Below are 25999 nucleotides of genomic sequence, written 5' to 3' on the forward strand. Positions count from 1 at the left end.
CTCTTCAACCATAACCCCCAGTATTTTATCTAGCACCCAAAAAACTTTTCCAGGTTACATTTCTAAGAGAGAGACAAATATTTAAGTCCCAACAAATAGATTTAAGAATGCTACAGTCAATAAGCTTTTTTATTCCATGAACAGGACTATAGGCTCTATTTCTCTGACTTTGCAGACAGATCTGAAGTTCAGTGGGAAGTTACAAGACAATCAGACTCTTGATTATGAAAGCCTCCCAATTTCACGTTCTCATATTCCTCAAAAGTACACCCATTCCTTTACTCCACTTCTACAATATTTGTGTCTTTGAATAGTCATTTAAATCTGTGCAAAGTGGGTATAACAGTCTATCACTCTTAACTGGTGTCATTTTACACCCCCCTCTCCTTTGCACAAGTATGAAAGACAGTAGAGAATCAGACTGTAGGAAATCAGACTTAAGGTAGGACCTCACACAACAGCATGAGGACAGCAATTTCACTAACTTAATAAAATTGCTCAAGTAAATTACTATTAAAAGATTATTGCCTACTGAATGGCTGAACTAAACTTCTTGTTAACTTTTCATGACCACCTTCACTTTGTCTCAAAGGAGCTTTGTTTTAACCTGCCAAAAAAAAATAATAATAAGTAGAGAGTCACATTAAGTATTGATAATGACAAACAAATTTAACATACCATTTTCTTTCAAAAATCTAAGTGCATCTGAATATCCTTGTTCACAGATTTCTCCTAGTACCTGCAAACACAGGGTACAGCAAGTCAGTCAGCCATCAGAAGAAAGATTCAAAGTGAAAACCACCAGTTTACAGAGCGAATGGCTGCTGTATTCACTTAAAACTAGTCATATAAGGAAGACAATTCCCATGACTTTAAGATTGTCAAACTATAATAAAAGTTTTGAAGCGATGAATTCACATGTGCTGTGACGATACCTAGATGAAGACATCTTTCAACTTGCAAACATATGCCATTGATCAAGATATTGCTAAACTTATAACAGTGCTTTTCCAGTTGTACCAGAGCATCAAACAAACATATTAAGCTTGTAAAAAACTTCTTTCCTTACTGTCTCCCTAAGTAGCTTTTTTGATCAGACACACAGATCACCCCTCTCAACTCCCTCCCCTTGCCACTTCTGAAAACTAAAGAGAGCCAACTCTGCAATTCTCCCAGGGAGGCTGAATTTCATGATTAATCCCAAACTTGGGTCTCCCAGATAACCGGTGTTACCAGCTGAACCACCAGGCCACCTAGTATTGCACATTTTCGAAGTCCTAGACAAACAAACAAAAAAAGAAACAGAATGTTTAAAGCCTATGTAAGCAGAAAAGTTTAAGAACAGAATATAGATAAACTGATCACCTACAAGAGTGTTTGTTCGCAACTAGCAAGAAAAAAATTGATTTTAAAGCATACAAAGTTATCAGGTATTTGATTATTAAAACACCATCTTTTTTGTCTAGTACCTCCCATCCCCAGACACCTTCAGCAGTCCCCATTCAGAAAGAGGACAAGTTCTGTGGTGGTCAATAACCACTTTTGAGCTGTTCTGGCTGCATCATGCATGCATCAACAGATTTTTGAAGACCTTTAGCTTTAATAGTACCAGTTTCAAAGCCTGTGCTGGTTGGTGGCTGGGTATGAACAGGTTATAACCTTGCACACTCTACTTTACATTTGTACACTAATGCTTATACAGAGTAACTTGCAGTGTTAGAAATGTAAACACAGGAACCCAAGAGCAAAATATTTTATTTTCATCTTGAAAAGCAAAACTAACATAAAAAAATTAAGTATTCACGGAAGTGATGAAAGAAAAGAAGCAACACCAGAAGCCATCAGAAAAGCTTATTTGGCTAGATGTTAAACTAAGATCCTTATCACTAACTGCTTCCGCAACAATTTTGGCCTTTTGTTGCAAAACATTCAATTATGAACCATGTAAGAGGATATGTATTACCTTGGGTTCTGGTGGAAAGAGTGCTTGTGTTAGACGGTAAAGGTTCCCTAAGCTGAACTGAATGCTGGTATTAGTAACATTCATTTCATGGAAGTTTGCAGAGTTCCCCTTTGGGCAGATATCGCACTCCCCAGAGAAAGGAGAAATCGTGATGGTATTCTTAGATTCATACTGAGGTAAGTTGTCACTGATTCCACCATCAACATAACGCTGAAAAGAATAATAAAAAAAGGGAGCTTTTAATGCCAGACAAACTATTTCTACACAACCAAACTCCCTGTATTAGTTAAATAGCATCTAAGATTTTAAAATAGAACTTAAAATCAGTAGTTTGTCTCTGCATATGCACAGAGGCTAATTTTTTTGATTTTGTATAAAAATATGCTTCCTTATTGCAGTTTTAAAGCCAACATACTTCCTAATTCTCTGACAAACTAGAATACTGTTAATAAATATGCTTGAAGTATAGTAATAGAGAAGAAATTGCTTCATGCTTTGTGTCATAATTCTGCTCTGCACAGAGCAGGCAAGGTTGGAGCTTCCTCCGCTTCACCAGAACAGGACACAATCCCAGAATCACCCACAGTGCTCTCCCACAAAAGAAAAACACAAGATGAAATCAACTCTTTAAACAAAATTCTAAGTACTGGAAGCTAAAGTTGAGTTCCTTGGCAATAAAGTAACCGCTTTCCTAACTATAAAAGATGTTAGACTTTTGGAAAAAACTATTTCAGGCTATTATAAAAAAGCTCCACAAACAACTAGAAAGGAAAAAATTGCAAGTAAACCTTAACACTCTAGAAACCTTTAAAAAATTATACTATCTTAAGAGCTAGCCATTTTAAAAATGTGAGTTTAAGAAGTGGTTTCAGGTTCTACACCTGATCCCACCAAGTCCAACTGCCAATTTTGGTATTTTGACAAATATTTTGGTATTTTGTCTTGCACCTCTAACTTAGACATGTTCCACATATGTAATGTTTTCTAATCTTAGAGCTTAATATTACTGACAAAAGGATGAAACACAGTCAAGCTAACATTGCTGTAAAAACCTTAAACTTCATATTTCTTCAGGTACAATTTTAGAAAACATAACTAATGTTGTAGAATAGTTCTGCAATATTAAAAAATGTTCTCAGAATTTTTGTTTACGAGATACTGTTTATTGGTTTGGAATGTCAGGTGTACGTGATGCTGCTAAATTCTTCTGAGCCAGATTACAAAGACCACCCAGCTCCAAGGTTAAACTATTCAAGGCAAATGGCTACAAATTTCACCAACAAGCCTTCTCAAAAGACTCCTATGCACGAACTCTTAAAATAAATCGTTTTGGAATTTCTACAATATCCCATATTTGATAAGATGTTACCAGAAAAATCCAGCTTTTCAAGATGTGAAAAGTCTCTACACTTCTATCCAGAATTCTCATATCCGAAAGAGGTCTTGCTTGATTACCAATCACTGTCCCACAAAAGAGCACATTCATAAAGTTTCAAGCAGAGAGGAACTTCAGTATGGTGGTTAAAAGAAAAGGAGTACTTGTGGCACCTTAGAGACTAACCAATTTATTAGAGCATAAGCTTTCGTGAGCTACAGCTCACTTCCTCAGATGCATATCGTGGAAACTGCAGCAGGCTTTATATATACACAGAGAATATGAAACAATACCTCCTCCCACCCCACTGTCCTGCTGGTAATAGCTTATCTAAAGTGATCATCAGGTGGGCCATTTCCAGCACAAATCCAGGTTTTCTCACCCTCCACCCCCCCACACAAATTCACTCTCCTGCTGGTGATAGCCCATCCAAAGTGACAACTCTTTACACAGTGTGCATGACAATCAAGTTGGGCTATTTCCTGCACAAATCCAGGTTTTCTCACATCCCCCCCACCCCCATACACACACAAACTCACTCTCCTGCTGGTAATAGCTCATCCAAACTGACCATTCTTCAAGTTTAAATCCAAGTTAAACCAGAACATCTGGGGGGGGGGGTAGGAAAAAACAAGAGGAAACAGGCTACCTTGCATAATGACTTAGCCACTCCCAGTCTCTATTTAAGCCTAAATTAATAGTATCCAATTTGCAAATGAATTCCAATTCAGCAGTTTCTCGCTGGAGTCTGGATTTGAAGTTTTTTTGTTTTAAGATAGCGACCTTCATGTCTGTGATTGCGTGACCAGAGAGATTGAAGTGTTCTCCGACTGGTTTATGAATGTTATAATTCTTGACATCTGATTTGTGTCCATTTATTCTTTTACGTAGAGACTGTCCAGTTTGACCAATGTATATGGCAGAGGGGCATTGCTGGCACATGATGGCATATATCACATTGGTGGATGTGCAGGTGAACGAGCCTCTGATAGTGTGGCTGATGTTATTAGGCCCTGTGATGGTGTCCCCTGAATAGATATGTGGGCACAATTGGCAACGGGCTTTGTTGCAAGGATAAGTTCCTGGGTTAGTGGTTCTGTTGTGTGGTATGTGGTTGTTGGTGAGTGCTTCAGGTTGCGGGGCTATTGTTTCATATTCTCTGTGTATATATAAAGCCTGCTGCAGTTTCCACGATATGCATCTGAGGAAGTGAGCTGTAGCTCACGAAAGCTTATGCTCTAATAAATTGGTTAGTCTCTAAGGTGCCACAAGTCCTCCTTTTCTTTTTGCGAATACAGACTAACACGGCTGTTACTCTGAAACCTGTCAGTATGGTGGTTGTGTGTTAAATGAGGCTTATAATAGCAACAGTCTTTCAGCCTCAAGCCCCTCACTGGGAAACACTTGGGGATGTGCATACATGTTTGCAGAATTGGGGCCTTAATTATAAAATCTCTGACTCCACAAATTAGCAAGCTAAATCTCCTCTTCCTGACCAGGGCTGGCTCTAGGATTTTTGCCGCCCCAAGCTCTGAGAGCGCAACTGCTCAAGCAAAACATTTGGAGTCCTCAAGAAAGTTTCCACCTTGACACAGACACATTTAATTTTTCACTTCCATCTCCCTGCAAACAAGAATGCAAGAGCCTTCAATAATAGAATCTTTATTGGGCAGAATAGGTCAAAAGGAGGCAGTCACCTTCTTATACAGGGAGGATATTCAGAGAATCAACACTTGTATGTTTTTGTAGTTTGAGCTAAGCCCTTTTAGATAACATTATTGTCCAACCAACGAGAACTGAACAGCCAGATTAGCCTGGATCCACCTAAACCTTGGATCCAGTCCAACGTCCTATTTCATAACACTCTGCTCCAGCTTAAAGAGGTAAGGATATAGAAAAGCTTTAGAAACATGCATAAGGCAGCTTTTGAGTCAACTTGAACACTGCTGCTCTTTGATGTTACTTAAATACGAAGGGGAGACTATGTTTTAATGGTTGTTATCTTTCAGCAAGTCCCAAGGAACAATGTTTGTAAGGCAACATATTTCAAGGCCATTCTTAAAAGTGAGAGATATCCCAATAAAGGCTATCAGAACAAAATGCTGCAATGAACCATTATTTGAAATGCCTTCAGTTTTCCTTCAAACACTTTACCCTCTTCCTTCTTCCCCATTTTTACTAAAAAAAAAAATAGGCTGATGAAAGCAAAACAACTAAGCTGATGCAACATTATGGTTTACCACAAAAAAGATTAAGGTAGTAAGATTAACTTTTTCCCCACAATGCACATGCATGTTTGACTTGTTTGTGTTAAATTATAATGTTGCAATAACTTGTTTGGCTTTAAACTTCCCTCTTTTTTACTAAAAAAGAGGGGAATGGAGGGGCAGCAGAGAATAAGTGTGGCATGTGTGTTGCAAGAAAACCTGAGCCATTCCAAGCAATGGCTCCTTGCAATGATTTGATGTAGACCAGGGGTTGGCAACCTTTCAGAAATGGTGTGCCAAGTCTTCATTTATTCACTCTAATTTAAGGTTTCGGTGCCAGTAATACATTTTAACGTTTTTAGAAGGTCTCTCTATAATATATAACTAAACTATTGTTGTATGTAAAGTAAATAAGGTTTTTTAAGTGTTTAAGAAGCTTCATTTAAAATTAAATTAAAATGCAGATCTTATCAGTTTAGTGTGATCCTTGCCCTTGCTTTTCCTTGCTAAGTTTTCCAATGTCTGGCACATATTTGGATAGTTTAAGCTGCACAGAGGCTTCTGAGTGATCAATTGTTAACTGGCCCTAAGAAGGACAGATTTCATATGTGAAAATACCTGCTCACACAGGTATGTGAATCCAAATGCTGAAAGCATTGCAAACGCAATTTTCTTCAAACAGTTAAATTTCACTGGCAGGGACATCCAGCAGGTCAGAATAGAGGCCCCATGATCTCTCTCGGTAGCTTTAAGTGCACTCTACGGATCTCCAAACTTTGATGCCCACAATTCTAAGCTTTTTAACTGAATGAGCTGCATTTCGAAATCTTCAACACACATCCACTGAAATACGGACAAATCCAAGTCTCTTTTGTTGAACTTTTCAAGTTGAATTAGAAAAGAAAGCATTGGGCCAAATCGCTGGAAATCTTGAAATCTGTCAGAAAATTCTGATTCCAGTTCTTGCACGTACATTCCAATCTCATCGACACTGACAGTGCAATGTGTCGATGGCTCTTTTATGTGTTGGAAGTAGCAGAAAGCCGAAGTTCAAATATCCCGAGAAAAAACAGCTAGTTTTACAACAAATGACTTCCAGGTTTCATAAAGATCCAGAACCATTTGCCCTGCACCCTGGAGACGGAGGTTGAGTTCATTTACGTGAGCAGTGATGTCAGTTAGAAACATGAGCTTACACAGCTATTTGTCATCGTCCAGTTTGGGGTAGTTTTGTCCATTTTCTGACAAAAAGGCCTTGATTGCATCAAAAGAGTTTACGAAGCGCACCAAAACCTTGCCACAACTTAGCCACCAAATGTTGCTGTGAAGTGAAATGAACGGACATCTAACTTCGCTTTCTTAGGAGCTGACATTTGTCAAATGTATCCTTCAACTTACAGGGGGGGAAAAAATCGTGACAGATGGCACACACAACGTCAAACGCAATGTGCTGTTCTACGTAACATGATAGTGATGTAAGCAGCAAATCAAGACTTAAAAATATTCCAGTACAGTGGCGCTGGAACAATTTTTAAGGTGGGGGTGCTGAGCTGCACCCTCTTTTGCCCTTGTCTGCACCCCTCACTGCCTCAGGCTGGGGCCAATGGGCCACAGCTGAGGGCAGCTTCAGAACCCCGGGCTGGTGGCTGGGACCCCAGTATGGCAGCAGAGTGCCCGGGACCGGTGGCTGGCAGCGGGCTGGGCGGGGCCAGCGGACGGGACCCCGGGTGGCAGGGGGCCGGCGGTAGGACCCAAGGCTGGCAGCAGAGCTGCCAGGACCGGTGGCTGGGACCCGGGCAGTGTGAGGGCCACTCAAAATCACCTTACGTGCTGCCTTTGGCACGCATGCCATAGGTTGCTGACCCCTGATGTAGACAGTCATTAATGGGAGATTTCAAAATTCTAAGGATGGCTTTGAAATATGTTGCTTTAAGAAAGAGGCCTTTTAACCATTACTCCTTGGGATGTGCTGAAAGAAGAGAACAATTAACACTTCACCTTTAAAACAATCTCCCCATACTTGAGTTAGTTTGAGTTTTCAATTTAAGTTATATCCTGTTTAAAAATGCAACTTTAAATGTGCATTAAATAGCTTATTTGCATTCATGTTACTGTGTATTAAGTGGCTCTGTTGTGAAACATACAGAAGTGCTATATGGTCTGTTACTAGGATACTTATTTCCTGACAAGTGTTTAAGAGACCAGCCCTGTACCTTTACTCACATGGATGGTCTCACTGTCTGTGTCTACACTAAACATTTTTCTTAAGCTTTCCTACAATTGCTAAGTGCTCATTTAAATAAACCAGCCTTTTAGTAAGTGCGTCACCTAACTCTGCTTAGATGAAAATTTAAGGGGAAAAAACTGCTGTAAACTAGGCCATTATCTTCCCTTTCGCATCTTCTTACATATGTAATGTTACTTTACTATATGCAAAAGTTAAAGCCAGATATAGCTTCAGTACCATGAACCTGAGTAAAGTACTCATTTTTAGTAAAGTAACCAAAAATATATTCATATATTATCTTTCAAAATTTCCTAGATGGTTATCAAACTAAATTTAGCACTTAGGAGGAAACAATGCAGACTTACCACACCTCTGAATGATGGTGGAATTAGGCCACAATAAATAGGAACAAACGAGCTACAAATTAAAGCCTATGGAGAAATGAGATTATATAGGTAAATTAAACAGCAATTTCTCTAGTATTGAAAACTATTGTATAATGACAATACACATGTGTCTCGGTTTAATGTTAAAGTTTATGATAATATTAAAGGGACATCGAAATCTATTTGAAATAAATAAAGTTGACAAACTCACTTTTTGAATTAGTTTAAATATATACAGCTGCCCCTTCCCACTCTCCAGAGTACCTACGCCAATTTGTAGTTTTGCAATCACTTTCCTTTTTTTAAAAAAAAGGTTTCTCTCCTATTGTTCTGTGAAAATTCCACAACACCAGAGGAAATGACTGATTACACAGCGGAAGTGCTGTCAAATGCATAAAGTAAACTAAAAAAAAACAACAACTGAAATTAGAGGGAGAAAAGTATTATTTTAACAGTAGGAGGTGAAATATTTCCAGACAGAAGTGTTTTGTTTTTTTTAAAGTGTCCCTCTAAATAGGTCTAGATAAAACCCTTGTACCCCAGTATTTATTAAAAGGTGTCTTTACAAACCAGAAGCCAAAAAAATTAACCACTCCATCTCCACAGAGATACTCTGAGTATAATAGGAATAGTATTAGATACAACCATTGCATACTTGCTCTTTCATTATGGATGAGATAAAGAGCTCAAAATAGTCAGCAGCAGTATTCTTAGTTAGTTCTCAGTCATTTTTGATCATGACATAATTGCCTTTCAGCTTTTATAAATAAAACAGTTTGCACCTTAATTGGATATGCAATTGTCAAGCAAATGTTCATTCTACAATATTAATCTTTCATAATACAACATATATGGCATCATTTTTGACGTTTAGTTTTCCCAATAAACATAGCCTCAAGAACACACATCATGACAAATCTGAGATGACCATACCATCATTGAGGGGGTTATGCCATGATATTTCAAGGATTAAGCAAAAAGAAATTCCAAGGATCAATCTACACTTGGACTTAAAACTTAGAAAGCTAAATTGTGGTAACTTTTAAAGTTGTCATAATGGTGATCAGGAACACATACCTGAACAATTTCTTCTTTAGAGTTAAAATTGGATACCAACACATTTTTGCCATCTGACACTCTGGTCAGTGAAATACACAGCTTGCCTGCTGACAACTGGTGAGTATTTTCTGGAAGGTTTTTGAACAGTCCATCTCTTATTATCTTAATCACATTAAAAGAAGGATGAAGTGGACCAAGACTTCGCTTTCTGGCTTCTTTGGCTAACCCCAGAACATCTGCACAAGCTTCAGCTGAAAAACAGAATACGTTTCCTTTGAGACTGGAGGCAATTTCTACAGTGGATAAAAGTATTATGATTATTTCCACAGTGACATGGTCTCAAGCTTCTAGATTTTCTCATGCTTGTTCAGATCACTAAAACAAAAACTCTGTATAAGGTACAGTGATATTACTATTTATGACTCATCTAGTTTAAGTCTAAACTTTCAAGTTCAAGTTGCTAAACTTGTAATTTTGAACACTGCCACTAGATTACTTAAGTATGTGGTTTATTGTAATACAAGATGAAAATTCTTTTTAAAATGTGATTTATATCAAGAGCATACATGCTTCATTATGAAGTCTATTGTAGAGTTTAGGCTCCAGAAGCCTGCCCTTTTACGTAGCAACATGGAAAACTCTATTATTGTTTTCCTAAAGTATACTACTATGGAAAAGACAATGAAAGCTTATAATGTACATGGCACACACATTTTACAGTGATTATTCAACAACATACATTAAGATACCAGAAAACCTAGGGATCACCTCAACCAGCTATACTTGTTGAAATACATCTTGCCTTGTCTAACACTATGGTTTTAGGGTGTTAGCAGACATTTATTTTATTCAACATATTCTCAGTGATGGAAGGTAATTCCAGAGTCTGGACTCCACCACTGACGGAATTCCTGCCACCAGAAGTTTATTAGCTCAGGCTCCCAAGATCCCAACTGTAACTAGAGCACATGGGATGGGAGGTCCTTTTGTAGCAACTTGCAAAGCCCTAAATCACATATGGTTTTATAAGTGAGTCAGTATCTTGAACAATACCCAGAAACAATTAACTAAGTCAAAACACAAGTGCAACATGCTCCCTGCAATTACCACCACAAAGCTGCATCACACACCAGTTCTGGAATATCACATTTAGTGAGTAGAGGGCTATGTTAACATCTGTGATTCAAGATAACCTCCTTAGATTTATGCAGAAATTACACTTCAAAAACCACAAACAGGTCATCTTGTAGAAGAACTTGGACATTGATATTGCATATCATACTATGAACTTCTGAATGTAATTTGAAATTGTCTGCTCTACAATCTTACGTTTTTATTGCTTACAACTAAGGCTAAGATTTTGTCATGGCTTTTTTTAGTAAAAGTCATGGACAGGTCACGAGCAATAAACAAAAATTCACGAAGCCCATGACCTGTCTCTGACTTTCACTAAAAATATCCCTGAGAAAATGGGGAGGCGAGTCTCCCCCTACCCCACCTGGGCACCTGCAGGGGTCCCCCCCAACCCCTGCCATGGCTGGGTAGCGGCGGGGGGCAGGGGGGAATGGACGCCTGGGACCTCCAGCCCCGGGGCAGAAAATGTCATGGAGGTTACGGAATCTGTGACTTCCGGGACATAATCGTAGCCTTACTTATAACCAAGGCTCTGTGTTTGTCAAAGAAGTCGCATGAAAGTCACGGATGCAGTGACTTCCTGCAACCTCAGTGACTTCTGCAGCAGCTGGTACGGCTGACCTCAGGGCCGCCCAAGCAGCTGGCCCTGCTGGGGACAGCTGCTTGGGCGGCCTTGGGGACAGCCACACAGGCTGCTGATGGAGCAGCTCTGCAGCCAGCTGCTTGGATGACCCTGTAGCCAGCTGCACCAGCGGCTGCTCTGGCGGCCACGGGGCAGCAGCAGATGGGGCTGACCATGGGGACTGCCTGAGCAGCAGTCCCAGGGGCAGCGGGAGCAGCCACAGCTCAAAGGCTCCTGGCAGCGATCCTAGGGTGGCCAGAGCAGTGGCTGGCCCCCTCGTGCTCCTGCCGGCAGCGGCCAGAGCTACCGCTGGCCACCCAGGGCTTCCCCTGCCCTCCCCAGCCGCACCTGGAGTGGCAGCGGGACCGTGGGGCTCCCCCCCCACAACGCCCCCCCCTTATAGTACTCCCACAGTACAAGAGTCAATCAAGGGTATTTATGGTATAAGTCATGGACAGGTCACGGGCCGTGATTTTTTATTTTTTGCTTGTGACCTGTCCATGACTTTTACTAAAAATATCCACGATTAAGTCGGAGACTTAGTTTTAACCCATCTCCAGCAAAAGACAACCTGCTGACAATGGTGTTGTTTCCATACACAATCAGGGCACAAAGCAGCAGTACTCATCTTATGACATATCCAAGAGATTGGTAGCTGAACTTTTTCTTACACCATCTTAGAACCATTCAGAGATGCATAAATTAAGACTTGTCTATATTTAGGGAATTTTAGGGGAAATTCCCACCAGTTTTGTTCAGCATCTATATAAGAGAAAAGCCAGTACACAGACCAGTTTGGGAACTACCTCTCTCTAGAATCTTCATGCCAATGTAGATCTGCTTGACAAATGTTTTACAGAAAGATTCAGTTACTTCCACTCCCTGAATTTTTGCTTTTGTTTATCTCCCCAACTGATAAATTTCACCTCCACAGAAGTTTCAGCCAGTGCACCCAATCATTTATACCACAGCTAAATAGGAATACATTTAGCTGCACCACGAAGATAAAACCATGGCAGGGAAGACTATATTCACAAACACTTAAACCATCCCAACAGTTTCAAAACTCGTCAGAAGTTACTCAGGATAGCAGCCCATTCAGATACACTCTTCTCTTATTTTGGTAAATATTTATTTAAATTCTTATACTGAGTCTTCTGTCTGTACTTTACAATTGGTTTAAGGAGCTTCCCAGTGCTTAACAGGCAGATTTGCTTGTCTTAACAAAAAAAACAAAAAAAAAAAAGAATGACAAGTTCACAAATAACAAGTTATTATCCCTAAACTGACATGCTGCAAGGTTATCTGAAAATGTTTTTCAGAACTTATCTATTTAGAAGTGAGTTATGGAACAAAAGTATATAAGGATTGACCTGCTGAAATAAGTGTGTGCAGATCACCCTCAATTCCCAACAAGATTTACTCTTCTACCTAGGTTTCAGAGTAACAGCGGTGTTAGTCTGTATTCGCAAAAAGAAAAGGAGTCCATGTGGCACCTTAGAGACTAACCAATTTATTTGAGCATAAGCTTTCGTGAGCTACAGCGAAAGCTTATGCTCAAATAAATTGGTTAGTCTCTAAGGTGCCACAAGTACTCCTTTTCTTCTACCTAGATGACTCAGCTGATTTATGAAAGTAGCCACTTTTTGCTACACTTCTTGGACCTAATGTGCAGCAGTTTGAAATTTACTTACTCCTGGCTCAATGAAGCCAACCCTGATACTAACAAGTTGTTTTGGAAACACTCACTCCTACAGATTAAGTGTTCTTGATTAATCCAATTTCTACTCATGAGTTAAGCCTGTTTTATTCTTCTCTCTAGACATAAATCTTGGATATGCTTAGAACTACACGGATCAGTGGTCTTTTAAACTCAAGATTTTTAGCACAACTGCACTTGCTTCTATATTTGTTTCCAGGAACTGCTTAGAGAGGTAAATACTCTCTCAGGTACAAACTAACAAAGAAATTCTAAAATAGAGATTATTCAATTTTGATCACTACAGCATGTCAGCTACACTACAGTAGCAGTCTATGGTTCAGAGACACTCATTTTAAAACACTTTTTCAGAAGTTAGAGCTTCCATCTTTATGTATTTATTCTTAAAAAGGTAAAAATTATGAAGTTGTCTAAGGAAGAGGAAAAATCAAATGCTTTTTCATGCTTTAAGGAAGGATATGCTACTTTTTGTTGCATCTACATAGCTCAGTGGCTTAGTTTTCAAATATTGTATGCATACAAGTGTGCCCAAACAATTATTCTATCCAGTGTGGAAAGTATATTATGTGTCAAATGGTGTGCTACTTCAGAATTGTAGACTCCAGGCTTCTAAACAAATAAGCAGCCAAGAAATTTTCTAATGTATTGAACAAATTTCACAACCCGGCAAATAAAATAATTCTCAGTTTCATCCATTAAAGACATCAGGATTTCACACTATAATGTAATGAAATATTTGACTGAAGTTTCATATCACAAAGACAGCAAAACCACAGTCAATTTAAAGCACATTAATGGCATGCTACTCATCTTGAATAGGTGGGCACATATCTTATTGCATGTGTTCGGAAGTGCTACAGTTAACAGGGCTTCCTATGTGCACAGGGATCCAACCTAAGCAAACACTATTTTGCAAAAAGAAAAGGAATACTTTTGGCACCTTAGAGACTAACCAATTTACTTGAGCATAAGCTTTCGTGAGCTACAGCTCACTTCATCGGAGGTTTTGCAAGTGTGGCAGCTGACAGAATAAGGTTGAGGTCTGATTTTTTTAGAGGTCTTGAGCATTCAAACCTTCATTGTGAAGTTTGTGGTGTCCAGTACCACTGAAAATGAGGTCCTAAGTGACCTAGCCCACAACAGAAATGGCAGGGAACTCAAATCTCCAGACTTTTCAGCCTTGTACTCAAGGGCAGATGTACATTACCCCACACAAACACTTATGTTGAGTATTAAGTAAAGTGGTACTTAACATAATTGTTTAAAGTGACAAGCTATAAGATTCACACTATGGCCACGATGATCAGAAGCAATTAGTGATTTTAAGCAACTCAATTCGTGTGTACTCAATATTAGATATCTTAGTTTTCCTGAAGTCCGATTTACTGAGGTTGAGTCTTTTGCCCTCTTTGAAAATCTGGCCCATTTAAGATATCAATCTGGGATCCAAAATCATTACTCACTTTTGGAAATATTGTCCTAAGTGTAGAGAGACTCAAATTAATTACCAGTTTGACAGTAATATTATTCTTAGTATTAACTAAACATTGTATGCTGTTGTACAAAAAACAAACAACCCACAACACAAAAAAACAAATAGCTGTCAAAAAAGGTTCCACTTTCAGTGAGAGAAACAATGTCTGAAAATCAAATACTTCTTTGCAAACTGAAAGTTTCTAAACAGACATATAAACTTGGATTTCTGCTCTTACTGGAGTATTCTAAATTCAAACCATCATTCAATTTTTTGTTTAAATCCTCACACTTCTGAAATTATTTGCTAACATCTTTGGTCTGGGTTTCCTCTCCCACCTTGCCCCTGTAGAGCAGAAAATTGAGCAGGTCAATGATCTGCAGTAACCTTGTCTCTAGTGTCAAGTAATCAGTCATACCACAAGTCACCTGAGGCTCAACTCACCCTTCTTGTCCAATCACAGGGCTGAAAACCAACAGTTTACTAGGGCTGCTATTCATCAATATCAGATTGACATTTTCCCTTCTCCCTGGCTTAACTTCCATAAAGGAAGTTAAACTATCCAACAGAATGCAATTTAACCTAGAAATTTAAACCAATAAAAGTTTACTCAACTCATATATGAGAAGTACACAATACTTAAACATAATTAAGTAGTAAACATTGGGAAATCTATAAATAAATATTTTGCCATTTGCCATTCAGGGAGAAACTAGATAGGAAGGTTCCGAAATGGTGGGCATAAAAAGGACTACTGAGGTAAATCCCCACTTAGTGAAATGCATCTATGTGGTACTACTGATATACAATTGTGAAAGACTTATCTGGAGCACGTCACTGTACTAAATGTGTAAAATCAAGTATTGCCCATTAAGTGTACAATTTTTAAAGACTATTATCATCTCTGATGATATCCCATTATTACACCATTTCTCTTACAAGAACAAGGACAGACAATGCAAAATAAAATAAGCAGAATCACAGAGAAATATAATTTTCCTCCTGCTTCAAAAAAGTAATAGACACCTGAATATATGGGCTTATAAGAGAAGTGTCTCCTCAACTTAATGACTAATCATTATTAATTGTTCTACAAGAGACTAAAAACCTGTCACCTACTCATGATGACTAACATTTCTAGTCAAATGTAGAACATACTTTTCAAACAGAATAATCAAAAACATTTGTATACAAGAACTAATATTTTAGTAAATGATCATAGCATATACCATGTTAAAGCTAATGGATTCTGAAACTGGCACTCTATTTCACAGGATAAGCTGGAAATTTGACCGGGGGTTAAAAAAAATGCACAAGTTTCATTTGTATATAAACTACTCCAACAGCCTTTTCTAAAGTCAGTCCATTCTCCGAGACTGCTTTAAGCAGGATGGATTGATTTAAATCAAACAATTTAAATCACCAAGCAGGAAACCTTGATTATTCAAGTCAATTTTAATCTTGTTTTGCATTTGTACTTTTAGTTATTGTTCTAAAGACAGGATGATTCTCATTGGTTGCTAACCATTAAAATGCTGCTTTGCAACTAAATATAGCCTTTACACTAAATTTAGTGCTTCTTTTTGCTATCGAAGAGAATATATATTATTTATTTAAACAATTATATATCTTAGCTTACCTTTATTCAATTCTTAATTTTTACATATTTTATTATGTTGGAAAATGGCAACTGATGCCTTTCGTATTCACTAGATTTGTTTTTTAAACTTGTGGTTTGTGTGAAGCTATATTTGGATGGAAATTTGAAGTCCATTAAAAATAAACAAAACCAGCATTTACCTTTTTTTTAATTAGTTAAAACTATCTTAAATGCGCTGGACCCATAAACAGTATAAAAAGCTTATCAAAGCATGTTTTGAATATAAAACTAATTCACTTATTAATTGGATTGATTGTTTCTAGTTCCCTTCAAGATTTTTAGGAGTAACAAATCTCATCATCTCAGACCTAGCTTTTATTCAGACCTAGCTTTTATTTTATTCATAGAGGAAAACAAGCTTTCCTGCTTTTCAATTCCCATTTGGTTTCTCAACTTTGAATGAGCTAATCGTTGAACTGAAGTCATTAAATAAACTGAAATGAAGAAACTAATCTCTCTGCACCTGCAGAACAGGCTACTGATCTCCAAAAACTGATATAGTACTTCAACAAGCTCTGGTTCCATGAACTTAGACTGTGACTTCCATCATCAGTTCAGTGCCCTGACTTGCTTAAAAATTTCAGCAAACATGTATTGTTTAATATTTTTTATTTAAAGTAAATGATTTAATAGATTCTATTAAGGCCTTAACATAGGCTGTAATTTCAAATTTAACTTTAAATAGGTGTGTTCTTAAAAACAAATCTGTATTTAATTTTTTTAAAAATCCATTTATTCTCCTCCCCCCCCCCAGAAAATTATTGATTGTTATCCACCCTGGTTTTAAGTGTATGTTCAACTAAAAACTAAAAAAACAAAAAACAAAACCAAACATTTCTAATCACGTGCTCCTAATGCTATTTGAGCATTGTGAGTTGACTAAGGCAGAAAATCATGTTAAAACTAGCCTAAGCTCTGATCTTAACTCTCTAAACCCTACCCCAAGAACGGAGAAGCTTTAGAGAAAGCACGTTATAGCTAACTGAAACCTTTACATAGAGTCAGTCAAAGAGAATTAAAGGGAGAAGAGAGAGAATCACCTCTACCTAAGACAAAAGGAGCAGATGAGAATTTATTCAAACTCTCAATATTTCTACTTTGTTTGACAGACAGGTGGGTGGGTGGGAGAAAGATGGAATGAACAGAACTAGAGTTTCAGCTACCTCCTTCTCTTCCTACAGTATTCAGTTTTTCTATGTTTTTATTATTATTTTGGGGTTAAGGAATAAGACCCTTTGGCCTAGATACTGTTCTCCCTGAAGTCAGTAGGATTATCTTGTCATTGAAGCCAATGACAACTATAGGATTAATCCACAAGAAGGAACAAACGTGTCACTCAGGGGTTCTCAAACTGGGGGTCAGGACCCCTGAGGGGATCACAAGGTTACTACATGGGGGGTCGTGAGCTGTCAGCCTCCACCCCAAACCCAGCTTTTCCTCCAGCATTTATAATGGTGTTAAATATATAAAAATATGTTTTTAATTTATATTGGGGGCGGGGGGGTCGCACTCAGAAGCTTGTTATGTGGAAGGGGTCACCAGTACAAAAGTTTGAGAACCACTGGTGTAACTCTTAGGAGACATGCATGAAAGTCATATACACACAAAAAACCCTCTCTTTTTTTGGTACCTGCCACTGCAGTATTTAGCTGCTACTCACAGCACATCTCATTGTGTCACAATATATTTAGCAATTGAAAATACCCAACTGCAGAATGGTGTATATAGAGTAGCTGATGAGCACATTCCCTGAGGCTTTGAGGTTCTGACAAGTATCTTATTTCAGCGAGGAATGGCAGGTTTGTATAATTTTTGATGGTGCCCAGAATGGGTCTAAGTCCCGCCCACCCCCCACACCTGCTTAAGGCTTTGGGAGGGAGTTTGGGTGCTGGAGGGGAGAGGGGTCAGGCTCTGGGAGGGAGTTTGGGAGCAGGATCTGGGCTGGGGCAGGTTTGCGGGAGGGGGTGAGGTGCTTATGTCAGGCATCTCCCAAAAGCGACCTGCACACCCCTCTTGCGGCGGCTCCTAGACGGGGGGGACAGGGTCTCAGTGCGCTGCTGCCCGTAGGCACTGCCCCCGCAGCTCCCATTGGCCGCAGTTCCAATAGCAGAGTCGGTGCTCAGGTTAGGGGCAGCGCATGGAGACACACCCCCCAGTGGCCGCAGGGACACGCCGGCCGATTCCAAAAGCGGCATGCCGCGTGGAACTAGGGCGGGAGAGAAGCTGCTTTAGCCCTGCAGGTAATGGAGGCGGGGGCCCCTGGGCCCTTTTAAATCGCCCAGGGGCGACAGGCGGGGCTTAGGGAGCGCGGTGGGAGGCGCGCGGGGGCAGCAGGCAGGGCCAGGGAGAGAGACCTGGCCCCGAACATTTGTGGAGCCTGGCCCCCCATGCTCTGAATATTCCTGGAGCACAGGCACCGCGGGGCCATACAACTCGCCGCCCCTGACTTTTTCCTCTCTGCACATGGACTCAAACCTTTTAAATTCCTCTAACCCCTAAAGAGAAGAAGAAAAAAGGATTAGAAGACTTTAAAATCATTGCAGGTCTCATTCGTTCAAGAAGGAGAGTCCTCTCCTTTAGGATTAATTTTAAAGCACGTTTTTAGAAGTTTCTCCCACTGGAGATATACATGTGTATTATATACATACATACACACACACACACACACACACTTAGATAACTACACAGGAAAATTTACTAGCATAATTACACTGATATATATATACACACATCTAGTTATACTAGTATGACTCAACATATAGATGCTTTTATTCTGGAATAAGAGTATCTTACACTGCTTCCAAAGTGACAAACTGTAGAAATGCCACTCTTACTCCAGAAAAAGTACTGTCCCATAAGGGTGTAATTTATAAGGTCATAAGTTAAAAAAAATTAAAAAGGGACAAATGGCTGAAAACTTAAAAAGTGAATGGTAACAGACCACAAACCCCAGTAATGATTAAACATGGTGATATTCTAAACAAAAACTCTCAACCATGCTTGTAGCGGTTTCCATCGCTTCATACTGACTCTACACACATATCAGCTTCAGAGTGATATTTGGGGTTATTGTGCATGGGCTGCATTAAACTGGGAGATCTGTGCAGATTTGTGAAGACTGAATAGGGATGTGTGTTGCAGTGAGGGTGTGTAGGTGTTTGTGGTTATTGTGTCTTGTATCGCGTGGGTGGCTGTGCTTTGACTTGTGTCTGGAGCATTCTGCTGGGAGATGTGTGTTTATTTGTACCGGTGGCAGTCGGATCCAGTAATCATCATCTGTGCAGTCTCCCTCCTACAACCAGTGAAAATTTTGGATGCAAGTGCTGCGGAGTAAAGGTGGTGATTGGCCGACTGGTCTAGGACTCCCAGCGTAACACAGATATAAGCTTTGCTGAAGCTGCCGGGGTGTCATTCGCGAACACAGAAGGGCGGAGGACTTTCTGACCGTGGACCCCAGACCGTGGACCCCCAGCGATGGCTGAACCAGGCGACGTTCAGAACAAGAGCAGCGGCAGCGCGGGTCGCTCTTTCCATCCCTTCCGACTGATGCGACAGCCCAACTTCAGAGCAACCCTCCTGCGGCCGCTGGAGGCTGGAGCCACAGAGCAGGATGCCGGGGAGTTGTCCCTGCGCCGACAGGGCCTTACCCACGTACATCATCTACTCCAGATGGGCCACTTCTGCTGAAACAATTTGCTGACCAGCAGAACTTGGCACCAGAGTTTCCACCGTCCCGTCCCCCCCTCGCCTTTGGACCCGATGTGGTGGTTCTGTCAGGGACACAACCAGACTCAGCTCAGACCTTCCCGCCTGCCCCGAAACACCTGGGACCCCCCCCCGCGCGGATACAGACCCCCCCCCCACGCACCCCGGTTCCTCCACACACGGACCCCGCTCCCCTCACGGTCCCCCCCACCCCCCGCCGAGTCCCGGATGTAGAGCACCGCCTCCGCCCTCAGACCCCGCGCCCGCCGCCCCCGCGCTCCCTCCATCCCCTCCCCCCCCCACCCCGGGGCCGCCGTCCCGGGGAGAGCGAGGGGCGCGGGGACGCACCCAGAGAGCCGCCTCCGACCAGTACGGCGCCGGCGAGGGCCCCGGCAGAGGCGCCGAAGATCTTGCGGGCGTCGCGGACGAGGTGCGGGGCGCGCTCCTGCAGGCAGGTGGCCGCCCCGATGTGGTAGACGCCCAGGAAGCCGCAGCCGGCGAAGGAGACGCTCCAGCCGCGCTCGCGGTCAAACATCCCGGCGCGCGAGGAAAGGGGGGGGGGGAGGGAAAGAGAGAGAGGGGGGGAGGGGGCGACCCAGCCTCCCGGGTCACAATGAGGGGTCGCTTCCGTGGCCGCAACGCGGCGGATGACGCGACAGAAGCGCTGGAGCCGGCCGCGCTCGCCGGCCGGTTACTTAAAGGGCCCTGGCGACAGACGCCGGGAGCGGCCGGGATGGCACCAGGAGCCCCAGCCAATCAGCGGGGATATGCAAATAGCCGAACCCCTCCCCAATCCTTCGGCCGTCACAGCAAGGGCCTGAGCACGGGCGCCCGCTGTCCTGCGCTGCCCACGCTGGGCTCTGGGGCGGGGCGGGGCGAGGGGACGGCGGCGCCGTGACCCTGTGCGCGGCCCGCCGGCTCCCCCGCGTCCCGTCAGCTGTCCGCCTCGTGCGGGGGCCTGGCCTTCCCTTTCACCCCGCAGCCTTCTGCCCCCCGGTGCACGGGCTCCTCCCTCGTTCCACCCTGCGCCCCCCCCTCCCGCCCTCGCCGCGGCCGCCAGCCCGTGAACACCCCCCACACACACACCGCAAGAGGCCATCCACCCCCTGCACCTGTTCCCATCCCTGCTTCCAACCCCTCATCCCCTCACGCCGTGGCCCCCGCTCACCCTGACCCATCCCCACGCTTATTACCCCCTGCAGAGCCCGCATCTACTCATTCCTGCTTTCCCCCCTCCACACCCAGCTGCTCACTCCTTCTCTCCCTCTTCCTTCTGAAGCCGCCCTCCCACCCCTGCCCTCCTGCTGTGAAAACTCCCTGCCTTCCTCCTGGCCAGACGCCTAAGCCCTCCCTGTTCCTACCTTTGTACAGTGCAGATTAGTGCTCAACCATTTTAAGTGTTTAAATGGGTAGTTTTTTAAAAGATCAGTTCTCTAGCAATTTTATGTGAATAGTATTTTGTGTAGTCTCTCTCCAGTGATTCAGTACATGGCTTTGTAGTGGGTACATTAATTCCTTTTTATATCATCACTAAACAGAGTTACGATGTTCTTAATTACTTGAATGTGAATTTGAGATTAAAACAAAAATATTTTACAAATATTAGTGAAGAATGACAGACTTCCACCACAAATTAATTCAGACAGGCAGGGAGAAAAGGTAATATTTGTATGCATGGAGAGTTTATCAATGGTATTTATATTAGAGAAGGCTTTTTAATACTTGGGGTCTTCTTTGTTATTTCAGGGAAAGAAAGTGAATAGACAGGTCTTGGCTCAAACTCTGTAGATGTGAATCATTTTGGTTTTCCCATGTTCCTGCTCATTTACCTCAGAGGTTAGGGCTAGATTGTGCCTTTAAGGATAGTCCTGAGTACAGTGCCACCGCAACCCAGAATGATCTTCAGGTGAGTGGTAGTTACTACCAAACAGTTCCTATAACCATGAGTATGGCCCTATCAAATTCACGGCCATGAAAAATGAGTCATGGTCTTAAATCTGGTCTCCCCTGTGCTTTTATCCTATACTATACAGATTTCATGGGGGAGACCAGTGTTTCTCAAATTGGGGATCCTGACCCAAAAGAGGGTTGAGGATCACAGTGTTGCCACCGTTACCTCTGGGCTGCCTTCCGATCTGGGCATCTGGAGAGTAGTGGCTGTTAGCCGGACACCTAGCTCTGAAGGCAGTGCCCCACCAGTAGCAGGACACGAGAGGGTGGCAATACCATACCATGCCATCCTTGCTGCTGCTGGCAGCTCTGCCTTCAGAGCTGGGCTCCTGGCCAGCAGCTGCTGCTCTCCAGCTGCCCAATTCCGAAGGCAGGGCTGCCACCAGCAGCAGCGCAGAAGTAAAGGTAACTGTACTGCAACACCCCCCTACAATAACCTTGTGACCCTCCCACAATCCTTTTTGGGAATCAGGACCCTTAAAATTAGCACACCATGAAATTTCAGATTTAAATAGCTGAAATCATGAAATTTACTATTTTAAAAATCCTGTGATCATGAAGACAGGTTTCAGAGTAGCAGCCATGTTAATCTGTATTCGCAAAAAGAAAAGGAGTACTTGTGGCACCTTAGAGACTAACCAATTTATTTGAGCATAAGCTTTCGTGAGCTACGGCTCACTTCATCGGATGCATTCAGTGAGCTGTAGCTCACGAAAGCTTATGCTCAAATAAATTGGTTAGTCTAAGGTGCCACAAGTCTTCCTGTTCTTTTTATGATCATGAAATTGACCAAAATGGACCATAAATTTGGTAGGGTGTAAGTGAATGAAGTCTTTAGTATATAAACTCACAAAATACATATTTTAGACATGAACCCGTGAGAGATGCATAGCTAACCTGAACAACCACTATACAACCTGGTCTTCTAGTCTCACAAGCACATGCCCTTCCTTTGTTGTCAGCATTCATGTGTACGTTTAGGGACCAGGCCTGCAATCCATTTACAGGGGGAATCAATGGGATTGATCGCATGAGTATGGATTGTAGGAACAGGGCCTTAGACTGTAAATTGAGGCAAGAGCTGTATACTTGCTCTTGCACACTTACATTGCTGTATAATTTAATACTTATTCCAACATAGAGGCAAAGGCAGAATACAAAAGTTATCCCAGAAAATATTTCCCCAAACCTTATTAATCCCAGGGGATCTCATACTTTCCCCAAATACATGTTCTGAGGGTATGAAAGTGAGCATCTTTGCAAAATTGGGCTCATATGTCAAATGAGGACACTGCAGTCTTCATCCTGGAAACAAAACTGCAGCAACAGCCAGCCTGAACATGTTTTTCATTCAGAGTAGAGAAAGTTCAATGGGAGTCATTGTTTCATATGCCAAGCTGTTGTTTGGGTCCAGATTAAAATATTTTAAAGATTATTTAACATTACTGAATCAGGTCCTTTATGTAACAAAGAGGACTTAAAATGAACAGTTTTAAGACTCTGGTAGAACCTGACTGAATCCAGGCTTACTCCTTTTGACTAAAGTAATCACTAATCTTCATTATCTGTGAGGAGCTGGAAACTTTTAAGCCTGATGAAGCTGTGATCCAATTACTTCAAGATACTAATCAATACACAGTCTCAGCTTAATAAGTATGTACTATTTATATTGAGTCAAAACCAGAGACTCTTACCTATATTGTACTCATGAAATTCAATGGGAGTTTGCCTGCATAAGGGCTGAATAAAATCCCAGGTTTAGTCTGTCTGTCATCTTAATATTCCAGTCTTTTTTTTGCAGTATTTTAGTGGTCAGAGAGTATCTTGCCAAGTAGACAGAACAGAATGTAATTACTCAAACTGGATTTTATCCAGGAAACCAAAACTAAGTCATTTTTACAGAAAGCATCATATGGGTTTTAGTGACCCAAAGAGAGGTCAGGGCTTGGAGACCACAGTTCTACATTTCATCAAGGGCTTCCAGCAACATGTAGGAATAGTGCCACTATTGATTGAGGGGAAGTTTTTCCTGTCCCTTCATCACAGCTTCCTGCAGCTTTTGCCTGTCCCCTCATCACAGCTTCCTGCAGCATTTGGGGTGTTACTGACTTGTTCTGAATCTATTTTGTTTATAATATCTCAGGAGATCATAACCCAAGGTCATGTAGCCACAGTCCACATAAGATAAAAATTTAGAATGGCAGTCAGGTCCTGGCATGTGACTAGATCTCCTAAGCACTACAGTCATACAGATAATATAAACAATAAATGGGAATTTGTTATAGATTAGTAATAAGGAGGGAAGTGTAAATCTAATAAGAATTTGATATGGTCCAACATTTGGGCAACATAGGATAGTAGGATAATTTTATACACTGTTAACGTTAAGCCAAAAGAAAGAGGCAAATGTTTAGGTATTTTTAAAGATTGTTAGGGAAAGGTGGATATGAAAGACAAACCTTGCCATATTACAGCAGAGCCCAACGAATACATCCTGGGAAAACAGGAAAGTGCAGATTTTTTCAATTATCCTGGTTATCAGATACTCAAAAGGAACACGTTGTGGTTCTTTATATAGTCATTTGTATTGCATGAATTGCTTTAAGTACAGGCATTGAACAGAACATTAGAAGAACTTAAGTTACAGTAAGAAACTCATAATACTTCGCACTGCCATAGTGTTTTTCTTCCAAGGATCTTAAACAATCTTTACAGTTTCCACTTAGGCATGTATTATCCACATTTGACAGATGGAGAAATAACAAGCTTAGAAAGAGTAAAGGCCAGATTTTCACCACTAGATTCATATCTGCATCTTTAAGCACATAAATACCTTTGAAAACCTGGCCCAAAGTGATTTAATAAAAACTCAGTGACCCAAGAATCCTGACTTCTAGTCTCTTGCTCTAACCCCTAAACACTGGTATGCTAGCCAACCTTAGTGCATCCCTATAAACTTTTGCAGATGAACATTGACACAATACTAGTCCAGCCACATAAGTCAGCAAGTCATACCATTTGTCCATTATTTTGGCCAGGGGCACCGACTTTATAATGTGCCGGAGGGTACTCGACCCCCCAGCTCTGCCTCTTCCTGCCCCTAGCCCACCTTTTCCCCCAAGTCCCTGCCCTGCCTCTTCCCACTCTGCTGCTTCCCGCCCCACCTCTTCCTGCCACATTCCGCCTCCTCCCCTGAGGCTATCCCCCCCATTGTTCCTCCTCCTCTCCCCCAGTGCTTTCTGCACACTGCAGAACAGCTGATCTGTGGCGAGCGGGAGGCCCTGGGAGGGAGTGGGGAGGTGCCAATTGGTGGGACTACCAGTGGGCAGAAGGGGGAGCTGGCTGCCGGTGGGTGCTCAACACCCACTATTCTTTTTCCCCCTGGAGCACCCACAGAGTCAGTGCCTATGATTTCAGCCTGGATCCATGAAAGGACATAGGGGTTGCAACATGCAACTAAGGTTACATGGGCACTCAGTGGGGAGATGGGATACCCAGAGTCTAGTTCTCCTGCTCCAGTCAATCATTCTTTCGTTATTTACCCACAGTGGAACAGATTTAAGAGGAGAGACTGAGGGAGCCCCACATCAGAATATCCCATAGCTCAGTGGTTAGGGCACTCTCCTTAGAAAGGAGCTTAACAGCAGTCTCTCATGTCTCCCCATTAAGCAGTGTGGGGAATTGAACCTGGGTCTCAGGTCTGAGGTGAGTGGTCTAATCACTGGGCTAAAAGTTAGAAGGCGGGTGGTACCGCCATCTCCTTCAGCAGCCAGATTATAATGGGATTTGATCCAGTAAGCCTACTGGATCAGGCACCACAGGGATGATAGCTGCTTCTCCACCTACTTTCTCTCAGTACATGGATTTTACTGGGGCTTAGGAAGGAGATAGGCATTCAGATGCTTATAGTGAGGCAGCACAACATATACCCAGAGAGGCAAAAACTTAGGTTCTAAAATTTAAATGCCAAGTGAGTTTAAGAACCTACAGGGTTACACAGCAGCTGAGAGTTTGTGAATTGCAGTGGAGCCTAAAACTAGGACACGCGGTATGTCTGTACTAGAGAGACTATACTGGCATAACCCTATAGCAACCTACACTGACAGGAAGGGTTTTTACTCTGTTGGACAACCTCCCCAAACAAAGTTAGCCATGTCAACAGAAGCTCTCTTCCATCAGCATAGGGGATTTGTCGATGTAGCTACATCAGTCAGGGGTATGGGGTTTTCACATTCTTATATAGTGTGCTATATAGTAATAATTGGAAAACTTACAGTGCATGATTTGTGAAGTGCTTTGAGATCCTCTAAAGGAAAGTGCAATATAAGAGCTATGAGGGTAAAGATAGTGTTTTAAATGGGAAGGAATGGATTGGTATAGTGAATTATATGACTGTTCTCCTTTGCACTCAGAGATGGAGGGACAGGTAGCTATGGATGGCAGGCAAAAGGCAAAAAAGTTGCGGTGAGAGCTTGGCCAGGATCCTGCTCATCTACCTCATGTTGAGAGGGAAGGAT

The 25999-nt window shown here is 41.8% G+C and overlaps 1 protein-coding gene across 1 annotated transcript in view; it reads right to left on the minus strand.

The window, feature by feature from the left end:
• LOC311516463 (1-acylglycerol-3-phosphate O-acyltransferase Pnpla3-like) overlaps positions 1–20255 on the minus strand; it is a 42650-nt gene extending 22395 nt beyond the window's left edge. Inside the window, exons 1-5 of the mRNA XM_084620551.1 lie at positions 19881–20255; positions 9236–9468; positions 8138–8203; positions 1964–2173; positions 679–739 (exon numbers count right to left, since the gene is read on the minus strand). Of these exons, the coding sequence (XP_084476677.1) occupies positions 679–739; positions 1964–2173; positions 8138–8203; positions 9236–9468; positions 19881–20067 (757 nt within the window). The 5' untranslated portion in view covers positions 20068–20255. The remainder of the gene's footprint in view (positions 1–678; positions 740–1963; positions 2174–8137; positions 8204–9235; positions 9469–19880) is intronic.
• Between the last annotated feature and the right edge of the window lie 5744 nt (positions 20256–25999).

The sequence above is a fragment of the Lepidochelys olivacea genome (genome assembly GCF_965140295.1).
Source record: "Lepidochelys olivacea isolate rLepOli2 genome assembly, chromosome: 1".
NCBI classification, from domain to species: domain Eukaryota; kingdom Metazoa; phylum Chordata; order Testudines; family Cheloniidae; genus Lepidochelys; species Lepidochelys olivacea.